The 13,290-nt window shown below is 51.9% G+C and overlaps 7 protein-coding genes across 7 annotated transcripts; 1 reads left to right on the top strand and 6 right to left on the bottom strand.

The window, feature by feature from the left end:
• Positions 1-141: 141 nt before the first annotated feature.
• BDP55DRAFT_608623 (uncharacterized protein) lies at positions 142-1,562 on the bottom strand (the record flags this gene model as incomplete). Its single annotated transcript, XM_060571144.1, has 5 exons — positions 142-605; positions 675-742; positions 815-1,203; positions 1,260-1,364; positions 1,419-1,562. The coding sequence occupies 5 exons, from the start codon at positions 1,560-1,562 to the stop codon at positions 142-144; spliced, it is 1,170 nt and encodes a 389-aa protein (XP_060430939.1).
• A 1,393-nt stretch (positions 1,563-2,955) lies between these two features.
• On the bottom strand, positions 2,956-4,287 carry BDP55DRAFT_693184 (uncharacterized protein; the record flags this gene model as incomplete). Its single annotated transcript, XM_060577197.1, has 4 exons — positions 2,956-3,397; positions 3,459-3,875; positions 3,947-4,113; positions 4,192-4,287. 4 exons carry the CDS (start codon positions 4,285-4,287, stop codon positions 2,956-2,958), a joined length of 1,122 nt encoding a protein of 373 aa, XP_060430938.1.
• Positions 4,288-4,880: 593 nt separating this feature from the next.
• On the bottom strand, positions 4,881-6,297 carry BDP55DRAFT_714619 (gentisate 1,2-dioxygenase). Its single transcript, XM_060578274.1, has 3 exons — positions 5,867-6,297; positions 5,498-5,810; positions 4,881-5,437 (listed from the first exon to the last, which is right to left on the bottom strand). The coding sequence occupies exons 1-3, from the start codon at positions 6,114-6,116 to the stop codon at positions 5,035-5,037; spliced, it is 966 nt and encodes a 321-aa protein (XP_060430937.1). The 5' UTR covers positions 6,117-6,297; the 3' UTR covers positions 4,881-5,034.
• Positions 6,298-6,619: 322 nt separating this feature from the next.
• Positions 6,620-7,602, top strand: BDP55DRAFT_549860 (uncharacterized protein; the record flags this gene model as incomplete). Its single annotated transcript, XM_060568968.1, has 3 exons — positions 6,620-6,875; positions 6,935-7,071; positions 7,126-7,602. The coding sequence occupies 3 exons, from the start codon at positions 6,620-6,622 to the stop codon at positions 7,600-7,602; spliced, it is 870 nt and encodes a 289-aa protein (XP_060430936.1).
• Positions 7,603-7,716: 114 nt separating this feature from the next.
• Positions 7,717-9,565, bottom strand: BDP55DRAFT_549978 (fungal-specific transcription factor domain-containing protein; the record flags this gene model as incomplete). Its single annotated transcript, XM_060568979.1, has 3 exons — positions 7,717-8,320; positions 8,402-8,833; positions 8,892-9,565. 3 exons carry the CDS (start codon positions 9,563-9,565, stop codon positions 7,717-7,719), a joined length of 1,710 nt encoding a protein of 569 aa, XP_060430935.1.
• A 926-nt stretch (positions 9,566-10,491) lies between these two features.
• On the bottom strand, positions 10,492-11,494 carry BDP55DRAFT_661061 (Mss4-like protein). Its single transcript, XM_060574687.1, has 3 exons — positions 11,060-11,494; positions 10,797-10,993; positions 10,492-10,725 (listed from the first exon to the last, which is right to left on the bottom strand). The coding sequence occupies exons 1-3, from the start codon at positions 11,186-11,188 to the stop codon at positions 10,626-10,628; spliced, it is 426 nt and encodes a 141-aa protein (XP_060430934.1). The 5' UTR covers positions 11,189-11,494; the 3' UTR covers positions 10,492-10,625.
• A 205-nt stretch (positions 11,495-11,699) lies between these two features.
• BDP55DRAFT_693180 (lactose permease) lies at positions 11,700-12,940 on the bottom strand (the record flags this gene model as incomplete). Its single annotated transcript, XM_060577196.1, has 2 exons — positions 11,700-12,743; positions 12,809-12,940. 2 exons carry the CDS (start codon positions 12,938-12,940, stop codon positions 11,700-11,702), a joined length of 1,176 nt encoding a protein of 391 aa, XP_060430933.1.
• Between the last annotated feature and the right edge of the window lie 350 nt (positions 12,941-13,290).

Here is a 13,290-nt window from a genome sequence, read left to right as displayed (position 1 = left end):
CCCTGGTTATAAGTTCATTGACACCGATTTCCTAGGTAACATTTTCTCCCAACGCCATGCTGATGCTGTTCCAAAACATGCACCGGTAGAATCGTGGCATCTTGCTCTTTCCAACCCAGAATGACTATCCCACCTCGCTCGTCATTTTTCGAGCCTCGATAGCCACTCCTCAGGAGACCTATCCATCGTCCGTCGAAAATCATCGCTTAGTCTCAAGCTTGATGTCGGAACATCCACGTCGAATAAGCTCATTCTAGGCCGAGGAGATCCATTTTCAGATGTGCTTGTCTGAACAGTTGACTCTGTTTGCTTGCTGATCTGGTGAGAAGGCGGGTTGACTTCGAGAATACCGTGGGGCGAGGTTATGTCTGAGTCGGCCGGCGCACCTTCAGGGTCGAGGTTGTGTGCCTGGCGGACCATCCGGCTCGTCTCGTTCCTACGCGCTTGCTGTCTCTCCCTTCGGTCTCTCCGTTGACGGTAAACCGACGAACGTCCCATCTTGATGAGTGCCATCTGATAAAGAGGTCTCAGCGTTGCTATCGACGCTGCCACGATGCCAATACCCGGCTTGACTGTGCTCCATATTGCAAAGTTGGACGTTTCGTCTGCAGGATGAACAATCACGTTAGCGTCATTCAATGCTGGGCGGTGTGGGAGCTAAAGAATGAGCTTACAAAGAAAGTCCTGGCCGTCGAGTAAGGTCGGGATGTAGAACGCTCTAACAATGGTGGCAGTGCTTCCTCTGCATCAAAAGATGTCAGCTTTGCCTAGCCCTCACCCCGGAATACTGCAGCCTTCAACCTCTCACACTTACATAGCGGCTAGTCCTAGAATACAAACCACCACGATCTTCGTCCCGATGGGAAGATTCATGGATCTGACGATGAACCATGGAAGAGCACCGAAAATGAAGTCTGCACTCGTGTTGATGACCGTCGCCGCAATCGTCATGATGTAAATAACCCGCGAAGGCCAGCATTTCTCCGGCGTTCTTGGCCCTTCCTCCCAGTACGTGGGCACTGGTCTACACTGGAACACCACCATGAAGAGGTATGTTGTGCCGAAGACAACTGTCCCGACCATAAGAGCTCGAATTATCCATATGTGCGGCCGGTCGAGTGCGACTCGGAGGAGGAAGTAGCCGACGGAGATCTTGAGGATGCATGTTGAGACGACGTTGAGTAACTCGAGGATCCACCATAGCTTGGAAGCCACGTTATTACGGGGAAAAAGTTCGATGGAAGGTTATGCTGACTGACCAGCAACATGGTTCTTCTCTCACTGGCGGTGATCTCGGTGTCGACCCGCCCGATCCCATGTTTTCCTCCGTAAACCTGCAGCACTAGATATGCGGTGAAGATAACCTTCATCTCGTTAATAATTGCAAGGCTTTCGATATCAAGGACTGTTTGACTAACTAGGAGAAAGACCATAATCTTGTCGTCAATACCGAATGACCGCACCAAGACCGTTCGGCAATACACGCGTAGACTGACGGCTAGCCAGGTTAGGAGGAGGAACGCCGAGGCAGTGGCGACGATTTGGACACTCTTGTCCGCCATCGCGACGGTAATGACGCCTTGGATTCCATTGAGAGTCGCCTTGACTTGCGGCAGCGAAGATGAAGCTGAGTATGGAAGAAATTTAAACCACCAACGGAGACGGGCCTAGCCACCGAACGCCGTTTTATCAACACCAGCATAATTCAAATCGCAAAATCGCCTTGTCTTCGAAGATCATTTTCGGTCTGATCGTCACGAGATGAGATAGATGTCACAGATGTTAAGCAGACTTCTGAGATCGATGTCCGTATAGCGATTCAGCGAATAGGATTGTGAGCTTTGACTTGGTCACCCCTTGAGGGTCACGACGAAACTTTTGCAGGGGAGCCTGTCTGATCTTACTTGGGCAGAGGTAAACATTCTTGTAGGCAAACCTCTGGGTAGTCGCACGTTTTGATAACTATTAGTTCGTTGATGACTTAACTCTAAAGTGCGATCATGCGGGAAAGATGGCAAAATCATCTGCGTTGTAGGAAGTCTAGATTTGGCATCAAAGAGGCAATGCCGACGAATATGCGTATGGTCGATCAGTTCCAAGAGACATTCAGTTGCGTTGTGAAGCTAATCTCGCTACGACAGCTGACCGGTGCACGCAGTTATCTGCCAAGTGACGTCGATACTCGGCCCTCGTCCAATATCCTCTCGATTGCAGACCCCAAGCTATGTCTTGTGAATTATGGCCCCAGTCAAGTTGCTGATCACTCATCAAGATAGAACAAGTTCAGTCTGTGTCCCGGTCTCTGAGTTTACTACTTTATCAACATTACAGAATCTCATCTTGAAGCTGCCGACAGTGCATCCAAGACAGCTATTGCTGCTTCATCCCAGTTCACAACTCTATATCGGCAGATTTTCTGCTTTTGAGTTCAAACATGATGTGACATGAACCTTGGGCCTCAACATTCTGGCGAACCACTTTCCATCATCGCACGTGGAACTTAGTTGTACCCAATCATTTAGTTGACGGAACTCTACAGCCTCACTTCTCGGAAAGTGTTCCAAGCCAAGTATCTCGCATCACTGAGAGTGGCTAGATCCGAGTCTCAGGAAGACGTCGGAAACCCCACTTTCGTGATGGACAAGGGACCTTATAGTAGAGGAAAGTGCCAATAAGTAAAGTTGACTTACATGACCAGGGCGCAGTAGCAAGTCCGGAGCCATTATTGTCAAATCTTTGTTGTCTTTTATCACAGTAGACGCGGAAGCGAAACATGTTTTCCAGGAGTCTCCTAGAGTTCAAGGTAACTTCATGACAGCATCTGATCAAAGGCAGAATGTTGAAGTCTTAGTCAATTGCGTACAAGGAGATTCGTGTAAGATGTATCATTCCCTACACTTTGCCCTTTTATCTCGCTATAGATTACTTTACATCTAGGGTCTAGGGGTAATCCATTTACATATTGGATGGAGTAATGAACGTATTCGCTTTCGCTTCTGAAAACGGACAAGTCACCACACCCCTGGCCTTGATCACTTCAATATCCGACATCATCTCATTCTTCCCCTTTTCCCTTTGGGGTTCAGGTCCAATCGTCATCAAGTCATATCCTTGTGGGAAGTACCGGTTTCCCCGCTCGCCCGGCACCTTTCCACCGACCGCTTTGACCAGCCATGCACCAGGACCCCAGGTCGACCACGTCGTAGGCCGCATGTACCAAGGCTGCAAGCCTTTCCGTCCAAAGTTGTAGAGCTTTGTCTCGGGGTTTGGGGCTTCGTCGACGATCTTGACTGCGGATGAGTCGGGGCGTGGAAGAGCAAGATGTCGAAGACCGAGCTTTCTCAGGTTGCGCACAAGGGATAGAAAGGTAGACAGGAGGAGCCCAGGAGATTCGAGACTGGAGGGCGCACTCTGGTTAGTAAAGTTGCTATGGTAAGAAGTCGTTCGGGTAAACTTACTTGAGACTTAGTCGGACTACGTCGTCCAGATCCGCCCCGAGTGACTTCCTCAAACCTGCCCGTAGGAAGCCCGGTAACGAAGACAAGGCCGAGTCGACATAGACTCTGACGTATTGGTCATTTGTCGCCACCGGCTTACAAACTTCTTCTTCGTATCGAACTGTCCAGTCTTTGAGCTCCGTTGCAAAGTGCAACCCGTCCTTCCAGCCGTCTCTAAATGAGGGAAGAAGGTCGCAGGGAATGCCCATGTCTTCTCCTAGGTTCTTGTGAAAGATACCTAAAGCACATATTTCGACTTTCGTCAGTTTGCGCCATTCGTCCCTATCCACCACGTTGAGTATCTCGACAAGACCGTCGCCAAGGGTGTGAAGTAGGTCGGGGTCAGTGATCTTGTTTGCGCGGCGGTATCGAGCATGTCTGCAGAAACACCACGCGTTAGGAACAAACAGACACACTCTGATAAATAGGTCTGGGACTCATAGACGTACAGAAAGTTCATCCTTGCCACAGACATCGCGTATCGATCTGAGTCTCTTGCTTTGGACTGAACTTCTCTAAGAAGAATTTCCGTGTCGATTGATCGTTTTCCCGCGTTCCGCTTGTTGTTCTGGCCTGTTACTGCAAAGAGTCTGGACATTGACGGAATACTTCCAGCCTACTTAGACATCTGGCGTCAGTTCGGTCTAGAGTCGCTTTGACTTGGACTAGTGTGCGGAGAGAAGCATCAAACCACCTTGAGAAGAGCTAGCTTTCGAGCCTTGGAGAAGGCGTATGGGAACTCGAGTTCTTGTAGCTGGGTAATGATGTCGTGGGACTCTTTGATGGTCATGCTCGACAACTCGCGCCCACCCATAGTGAACGGAGCTTCGATGTGCATTTTCCGACGATAACGTAAATGTTTAACAGATAGTAAATAGCTGACAATAACAACAATGACTGCTGTCGCAGCAATCCATGGTGGGATTTTGCTGATCTGAGAACTGGGAATCATGAAAAACATGGCACGCGTTAGAGCTCGCTAGAAGGTACAATTTGACGCATGAGCACATCTCTGCGACCATGGAAAGCCTTGATGTCGACAAGGGAGCATGGCAATTATACGATATCAGAATGGATCGTAGGAAGCTGTAAATGTGCCGAAAGGAGTAGTCCAGCCGAGGTCCGGGAGCTGCCCGTATCATTGTGGATAAGCACCTGGTAGATTTCGGCTCTTTGTGGGTCATCAGATTCAACAGAAAACGCCTGTGTTGAGCAGAGAATTGTATCTGGAGTCTATGACCAGCGAAATGGTCGAAAAGTTTGCGCGTGTTATTATTTCGGACCGCCATGGCCAGCACTTTTGTTGACTGAGCACTAATGAAGACGGACTTGTGATAATGTGCGAAACGCATGACGATTCGGACTAACTCTTACTAGTCGCTCACTCGGTTCTGCTGAATTGTCTTCATAATTACTAAGGTATGTTGAGTAGATATAGTCTCCTAACTTCTAAGCCTGCTGACAGCGAGTGAACATGTACAATCTTCTCAAGTTGCTCCTCAAGATAATCCCTGGGTCTTGCCTGCCTCTACACCGCTCATGATTGCGGCTTGATCAGCCCGATGCTGCTCAACAGTGGCCTGTCACTGACGGCAACCAGATACGCCGTCGTAGAACCCTCATTGATGTGCTGAATCTTGGACCATGCAGGCACGGCAAACGTGTCTCGAGAAGTCCACTTGAATACCACACGGGGTCCCGTAGGTGGTTCAACGATGGTCCGGCCTTGGCCTTCATAGCAGTGGTACATGAACGAAGCTTGCTCGCGAGCCTCTTTTGTTGTGTGGTTGCCGTCGATACGCTCTGCCTGCGCGCCAAGGATGGGTGATAGAGGCTTGCCGTGACTTGTGTAGTGGTGGATGGCATAGGGGCCTTCTTGGGCCTTGAGCTCGGCTTCGACTTGGTCCCACGGGTGTCTCCACTCACACGTTTCTGTGAAGCTGCTGGCTGTCAATGACTTACTCATTATCGATGAACTAGGTACTTTAGGATGGACTTACACGCTGGGGTAGCGGCTCTCGTGATATTGCTCCGCAAAGTGTACTGGAGTGAATCTGAAGAGCGGTAGGTTGAGTGCATCGAGCCAGATAACCGGGGCATCGCTCTCGTTTCCATGGTCGTGCCAGTGCCATGTCGGTGTCACGACAACATCACCGCGCCTCAGGGGCATCTTCTTTCCCTCAACAGCTGTGAAACCCTCGCCATCAATGATGAATCTGAGTGCGAACGCGATATGCCTGTGCGCAGGGGCAGTCTCGCCAGGGTTGACGATCTGAAGTCCACCGTAGATGGTGTCTGTTGTGTAAGGGGATTCTGCGATACCAAGTGAGTACGGTGAAGGTTGTCAAAATGACATCAGTGACGCTTACCCATATTGGGGTTGACCAGCATCAGCACTCTCCTCTCGGCCTGCTTCTCGCCGACCATCTCTGCGGCCTTGTGAAGAAGAGGGAGGCTGTCGGCGTACTTCCACATGTGAGGCTTGGCGACGGGTGCCGGAGTAGGTGGGACCATCACGTTCATCTTGGACCACAAAGGCTCCATGTGTTGTGATGGTAGCTCTTCCAGGTAGTCGTTCATGGCCTTGGCCCTGTTGTCGTCCTCATGAGGGGAGTCCATTGCGAATATCTCCTTAGGGGTCTGCGGCGGGAGCTGGTCTCAGTGCCTTGTGGCTGTGCTTGGTATTGATATCCGTGTAGACAGCAGTCGGGATATATCCGCGGATTCTATGATGAAAGACGTGATTTTCGAGATGAAGTTGGATGTTGAAGGGACATTCGAAGGAAGTTATCAAGGCCCGTTTCCCCGTTATCCCCGGACTATCGACCCCCCTTGCCCGCAGCTATGCAGCGGAAGCGCCACGCGGGACGGGATTCGATTTGGCAATTGAGGCAATCCCGAGTTCCGATGTATCACACAGCTCCCCGCGCTCCAACCGCGGAACCATCTCTGATTGGCCAATTCGGGGCTTCTCCAATTGAGGGGCTCGATGATGCACAACTCGGAGCACACTCTTAAGGAGCCGAGATAATCTGGGAACAGCTTCATGCGGCTTATTATTACCAAGGAGGAAACACAGCATTTTGGAGAGATTTCTATTTCGAGACACACTTTCAAACACCATGTCGTGGAACCGTCTCATTCGCTTTGTCGATGACAACGACGTCGAGCATTTTGGCGAACCTGAGGTGCAAGACGAAACAGAGATCACATCGCTTCTTGACAAGAGCGGCTTGTGGGCTACTGTTTACGATGGTGCCAGCCCCGTCTCAACCCTGGCCAAGGGCGAGCGGGTGCACGTCAAGGCCCTGAGACCGCTTCTGAGACCAAAGGACGTCCCGATCATTCGGTGTATTGGCCTGAACTATGTTAAGCACAGTATTACAACCCTCCCCGGCTTGGCACTATTGAAGATAGCTGACTTGAGTTGCGTACAGTCAAGGAGGGCGGCAGGACACCGCCCCCATTTCCTTCACTTTTCATCAAGCCGGCGACATCAGTCGCTGCATGGAATGAAGACGTGCCGATCCCCAAGGTTGCACAGGATGGTACCGTCGATTACGAGGGTGAACTAGTAAGTGACAGATCTTCGAGGAGGACTTCTGATAGGAGTCGCTAACAAAACCAGGCCTTCGTGATTGGCAAATCGGGCAAGAACATCCCCAAGGAAAAGGCGCTGGAGTACGTCGCCGGCTACCTCACCGCAAACGATGTCTCGGCGAGAGCTTGGCAAAGAGACCCCGCCAAGGCTGGCGGTGTACCTCAGTGGTGCTTCAGCAAAGGCTTCGACAAGTTTGCCCCCTTCAGCCCGGTGCTGGTCTCTCCGGCGGTGGTGGGAAACGCCAGCGACCTCTTGCTGCAGACTTTTGTCAACGGCGAGGAGAGACAGCATGAGAGCACCGGCGATTTGCTGTTTGGTGTGGAAGAGATTGTGAGCTTTCTCAGTCAGGGAACAACGTTGGAGGCTGGAACAGTAGTGTTGACTGGTACGCCGTCTGGTGTTGCTATGGGCATGAAGCCGCCCAAGTATTTGGTTGACGGGGATGTGGTGGAGGTGAGGATAAGTAAGCTGGGAGGTGTGAAGAACAAGATGGTGTTTGAGTAGGAAATAGTCACGAATGAAATGATTTGTCATATTTGAACCAGAGCATGAGAGGCGCAATGGCCGGGTATTTTGTAGTTGAATGTAGGTGGTGGTGACATTGACGGAGGAGAGCTTTCATAAACTTCCGGGCATGCTGTTAAGCCAAGAAAAATCGTTGATGTCAAACGTGATTGCGTCCATATCAAATGCTGCATCCTGAGTCAAGTAGGGAAAGGGCATATCAAAGGTTTCCTGCTGCTCATTGGTGATGCTTGGCACTGCAGCGTTGGTTTCCGAGTTCGGGAGAGCAGCCGGCTGTGGTTGCTGATCCTGGAACATCTTCGTCGAGAGGATCTGGAGTGCCGCGGCACACCTCCGCGGAGAAGGCCCTAGGTTCTCGTGGTCGTGGAGCAGACCCATTGCCTGGTTCCACGATCGGGAGATGTCGAGCGAAGAAAAGACCGCGGGTCGGAGTCTTGCTGCGATGAGGACCGTGGCAGCTGTGTAGATATAGAACACGCGATACCACCAGGCTGGAAGAAGACCGAGGGTGCCGTCATGTTGCTGAAACTGTACGATGAATGAGATGAGACTTTGCGCGGCTTCAACGCAGACCATTGCGCATTGCTGAACGACCCGAGATGAGAGATCGTCGTGAGCCTGGGAGGTTTCTGGGCACTGAGAAAGGCAGAACCGAGTGAGCATGGGTCTGAGGAGGAGCATGCGTGCATGAAGTAGCCTAGGGATATGTCAGTCATGGCTCAATGATTGACCAGGTTGGCTTAGAGCCGACCTTTAGTACGCAAGTACCGATACTGACCTGATACGCAGGATTACCGCCTGTCTGCGAAAGACCTCATCCAGAGTAGTCTCAGGCTCAGCCATAGTCAGGAAGCTAGGTAGGCTCTTCTCCCATTTCGTCAACTGCTGATCAAGCTGTAGAGCTTTCCCAAGATCTAGCTCTGGTCTTCCGAGAGTACGCTGAGTCGTGCTTCCTGTGCCGTTCGGGTAAGTAGGCGACTTTAGGGGTGATGCTGATGAGTAGAAGGCGAGAACTGCGTGGTTGATAACCTCATAGAGCTCGAGCGACTTGTGGAAAAATGCTTGGTACCGAAGCTTGTGAAGTTGAATGGCGCCTAGCTGTACTCCATCGACGCTGGTGACATTGGTATCCGGGATCGAAGGCAATATCACACTTGACGCCAGCTGGTCTGAGATCATCGCTGGACGTCCATGGGTGATGGCGATCATTCTAGTCATCAAGTTAGAGGAGGAAGGCGCACGTGATACGGTCTTCAAGAGGCACTTACCTGTCCATCAGGATACATCCATGCCATATCCTCTTGACGAGATCCCTTTCGGGCTCATTTGAGAGTTCCGATGCCGTCTCTGGCAAGTGTAGCCCAAGGCCCTGCGCGATTCTCACGGCGGACCCGACAATCATCCATGTCTGGTGAGGATTATTTGTACTTTGCAGGTACTGGCTCATAATCAGCAGACACTGAATCAGCTCGATGGAGCCAGTATCCCAAAGGCTCAGCTGGAGCAAGTCCTGCGCACGAGTGAAGTAACCCTGGCTGGATGAATCCCTCTGATCCGGAGGCAGTGACTCGATCAACTGCGTAGAGAGTGCGAATACGATGTTGAGGATGCTCACAAAGATGCGTTCATCAGCATCGAGCGAGGTACCGGCAAAGAGCGCTCGATATGAGTGCTCGAATCTCTGTCGGTCTAGGAAAGGATACAACGGATCAACGTAGTACCAGTAGAGGTCCGTCAAGTGATCAGCTTGCTTCCGGGCTGGCAGGACATAGTCAGCTTGCCCTCCTACACCAGAGCCATTGAGAGGAAGTGTCGAGCGGAAGAGCGAGCTTCTCACACTCCTATTCTCCGTCGAAGAGCCCAGCCTCGCATCAATAGCAGCTTTGATCTGGTTCGTGAAAGACCCAGCGCTACTACTGCCAAAGTACTCGCCCGTCGCCATACCATCCTCGCGAACCGTGGTCATGGAGTCAACAACCGACGGGCTGGCATCGGATGGTGTGATTGGGTGCCGCTCAACACGACCTCGTCTTGTAAGGTCTGGCCCCGAGGACGTGGTCGATTTGGGCGTCACACTCGGAGCCGGGCGAGAGATAGGAGGCATCAGAGGCTGCGCGAAATTGGTCTCGGGCGTGTGGACGATCTTGGGCATTGCCCTTTCGGGATTGCCTGGACTTGCATCTGCAGGTTTATTACCACCCGAGAACGACTTCTCGGCCTCGGAGGTGTAGGTGCAGCCGTTTCTCAGATCAGTCCTCTTCCAGCAGTTGCCGCACGCTATGTTTCGCTGTCAGCCGTGGCACGGTCAGAAACGCATACATTGCGCAGGTAGTTCGTCAACCAGATGTTCTGGAAGTTTCCTAGCACGATCCTAATTGACTCCTGTCTGACCTCGCGAGCCAAGACTCTCAAAGCTGCAGGTCCTTCGCCGTGGAGCCTTCACCGATAACTCACCTGGGCGTGCTCCATCACACTTGACTTTCCTCCTCCGACATGCTTCACATGCCACATCAATCTTGATCCGCTTTGGCTTCGGCTCCATTGTTTTCTCCCTTCCCTCCCGCCGGGCGCAAGGCGCGGGGGTAAGATGGCTCTTCCGCCAGAGACTGGAGTCTCTCCCCAGACGAGACAAAGCTCGGAATGACGGACGACTTATCTCGGAAGCCGCAATGGCCTGGGAAATCTAGATTTAGATCATGGATCTCGGATTGACTTCGGTCGAGTTAGATAGACAAAGATTGCGGAGAGTGAGCAGAGTTCGGGATGAAATGTTTGGATGGAGAAAGGTTGAAAGTCTGGGGAAGCCACCGAGTTCCGAAGCCTACTGAAGAACTCCTCGCGACCACAACAGAGAGCAATGAAGCGTGGGCCGGAAGGTGGCACCGACGGGAAGCGGAAAGCGGATCGAATTATGATTTGTTCAAACGGACAAGTTCCGAGTCATGGCCCCCCATCTTACCCCAGCCTCTTTGTCCAGCAACTCGACAACTCTCATTCTCTGCTTATTTTCTCATCTGCTCCCATTGCACAGCTCCGTCAACCGCATGCTGCCAAGGCGGCCGAAACTTGACAAAAATCTCCGATTCAGGTCGCAGCTCGGTGCTGCATCCGACATCCGTCAGCCGTCAGCCTCACTTGGCTACGTGTTACCACGGAGGGGAGACACTGCTTACCCGCTCTCCAACAAACTCGTCCGGATGAGAACGTATCGCCCCTTAGCGGATGCGGGGGTTGTCCACAGCGGGGTCCCACAAGTGCGACAGAATGACTTTTCTTTTGGAGAGCCACTTGAGGTGTCGGCTAACGTGAAGTTGGCGATGAGCTCGCTCCCTGAGACTACATGGACAGATTGAGTCTCAAACTTTGCAATCTGCCGCGAGAGCCAAGTCAATAATGACTCTGAATTCTTGCGTATCCTAGAAAGAGAGAGTCTTACTGTCTGGTGCGACCCACCTGCGCCTTGGCTGCAATGATTACAAAAACAGGAGAAGACAGTCAGAGGACCCGACGAAGTCTGCATCTGAATGCCGCCGCATAGGCAAGAGCCGCGAAGAGAGGTAGACATGCTTCTGGCGGTACTGAAAAGAAGTCTTGTAAAAGTTCACAAAGTAAAGCAGTCTGCCAAATTAAGTACGTTGGCTGAGGGCTGTCTCCGGTGGCCGCCACTTGCACACTCCAGACCGGACGCGGAGCCTCACAAGACTTCAATTGCCTATCACCACGTGGAACGAAAACCCTGCTGGAACGCGTAATTGGCTCTTTCGGGTGAGTTGGGATGCATTCCGAGACAACGGGACGCTAAGCAGAAGCGACAGTAGGCGAACTTGGCAGCTGACATTCGAATTGAAGTCTGCCACTCAGCTCCCATCAGATGTAGTAGCCGTGAGGGCAAAATGCGTAATCAACGGTACTGGATCACAGATGCTTAGCTGGATGGAATTGAGAGTCACTGATATTATGGAAAGACTCGAGGTGTGGACAAGAAACTTGACTATCGATTGCAATACTAACACGCTCGCAACTACGTAAAATAGGCTTTCATCGACTTGGGGTGGGGGGTTGGTTGGTCTGTCATCTTAGACCTTCCTGTCCGCAATGTTTTCAACTTCAACAAACTCGTCGTCAACCTTCTCACTTCTGACGCCACTGCTGCCAAAGCTATGGTTCTTGCCGTCAAAGACCTCAGCAATCTGCTCGAGCGAGCGTCCCTTAGTCTCGGGGAAGAGCAGCCAGACCAACAGCAGGAGGATGGCCAAGATGACGCAGAAGACGATGTAGTACTTCCAACCCAAGTTAGCCATTCCAATGGGGTTACAGAATTGTCCGATAATGAGACCGACAAATGTCGATCCTAAGGACATTGTCAAACCCCTTCCACGCAGAGTGTACTGGAAGATCTCGACAGGGTACGAGAGCAAGAGGGGAGACCAGGCGATATCGTAGAAGAAATAGTAAATGAAAATAAACGCCACCACGGCGTAGCCAGCCCGCTCGTCCTTGGTGTTGGTAAAGACGCTGGTAAGGATGGTCCAGATGATGTAGCATCCGAGCATACCAGCGGTCGAAATAAGGAAGAGCTTCCGGCGGCCGATGCGGTCAACCATCATAGCACCGGCAAACACGGCCGCAAACCAGTTGAAGACCTGGAGCAGGCCATTGATAAGGGCCTGGTCCTTGGTTTCGGTGATTCCGACAGTGTTGAGAACCAGCGTGAGGTAGTAAGAGATGACTCCGGAACCAGACCATTGGGCCCCGAGACCGGTGATGACAGCAATAAGCGTACGGCGGCGGTTGGGTGCTGTCTTGACGAGGTCGAGATATGAAGACTCGCGCAGCGCCTCGGTCTCGAGACGAACGTTCTCCTCAATCTCCTTTACCTCGTATTCAACAAGTGGCGAAGAAGTATCGCCGCCGGCGTGGTAGCGAGTGAGGATCTCTCGGGCTTGTTCGGTCTTGCCGTGGGCAATGAGCCATCTGGGAGACTCGGGCACAAAGTAGAAGAAGGCGAACTGAATCGCAGGGAGAGCACCCTGCAAGATGGACGGGATTCTCCAACTCCATGTTGAGGTCAGACGGAATGTGCCGTAGGTTGACCAAGCCGCTAAGATTGCCCCGAAGAACTGCAGTCGATGTCAGCTGAAGTCTCACAACAGATTATCACAGAGGCCTAGCTGAACAGACTTACAAAGAATGTGTTATAGAGACTCGAGATCTTGCCTCGCTGAGTCGGGTAGGCAAGCTCGGTCACAAGAATCGGTGCCGGCTGCGCAATGAAGGCAGTCGCGGCGCCGAGGAGCCATCGTGCGACGATGAACATGGGCAAGCTGGTACTTGCGCCCTGGAGGGCGGCGCCAACGAGGAGCAGGAAGAACCCAATCCACATGGGCACTTTTCTGCCGTACTTGTCTGCCAGGTATGTAGTTGGGATAAGCCCCATGATCTTGCCGATGGGATACACAGCGTTCATCGTTCCGAGTACGGATGGTGTCGGGCTACCAAAGTATCCGCGCCACTGCTTGATGGTCTGCAGACCGTTCATCATGGCACCTGGTTCCAAGTGTTAGGCTAACATTCTACAAGTCTTACACCGAGCAGTGACATACCATCGAAGCCGACCGAGGCCGACGACAACATTGGAACCAATAGAGTTAGGTTCAACAGAAGCAA

The sequence above is a fragment of the Colletotrichum godetiae genome (genome assembly GCF_030913485.1).
Source record: "Colletotrichum godetiae strain CBS 193.32 chromosome Unknown BDP55scaffold_16, whole genome shotgun sequence".
NCBI classification, from domain to species: domain Eukaryota; kingdom Fungi; phylum Ascomycota; class Sordariomycetes; order Glomerellales; family Glomerellaceae; genus Colletotrichum; species Colletotrichum godetiae.
The sequence above is the reverse complement of the archived record's forward strand: the minus strand, read 5'-3'. Positions and strand labels throughout refer to the sequence as shown.

Coding starts and splice junctions, on each gene's coding strand:
- BDP55DRAFT_714619 (XM_060578274.1), bottom strand. CDS start 6,116: ATGGACTCCCCTCATGAGGACGACAACAGGGCCAAGGCCATGAACGAC. Junction 5,811..5,866: donor GCTGGTCAACCCCAATATGG/GTAAGCGTCACT, acceptor TTGGTATCGCAG/AATCCCCTTACACAACAGAC. Junction 5,438..5,497: donor GAGAGCCGCTACCCCAGCGT/GTAAGTCCATCC, acceptor GACAGCCAGCAG/CTTCACAGAAACGTGTGAGT.
- BDP55DRAFT_661061 (XM_060574687.1), bottom strand. CDS start 11,188: ATGTCTACCTCTCTTCGCGGCTCTTGCCTATGCGGCGGCATTCAGATG. Junction 10,994..11,059: donor CAGGTGGGTCGCACCAGACA/GTAAGACTCTCT, acceptor CTCTCGCGGCAG/ATTGCAAAGTTTGAGACTCA. Junction 10,726..10,796: donor ACGAGTTTGTTGGAGAGCGG/GTAAGCAGTGTC, acceptor TGTCGGATGCAG/CACCGAGCTGCGACCTGAAT.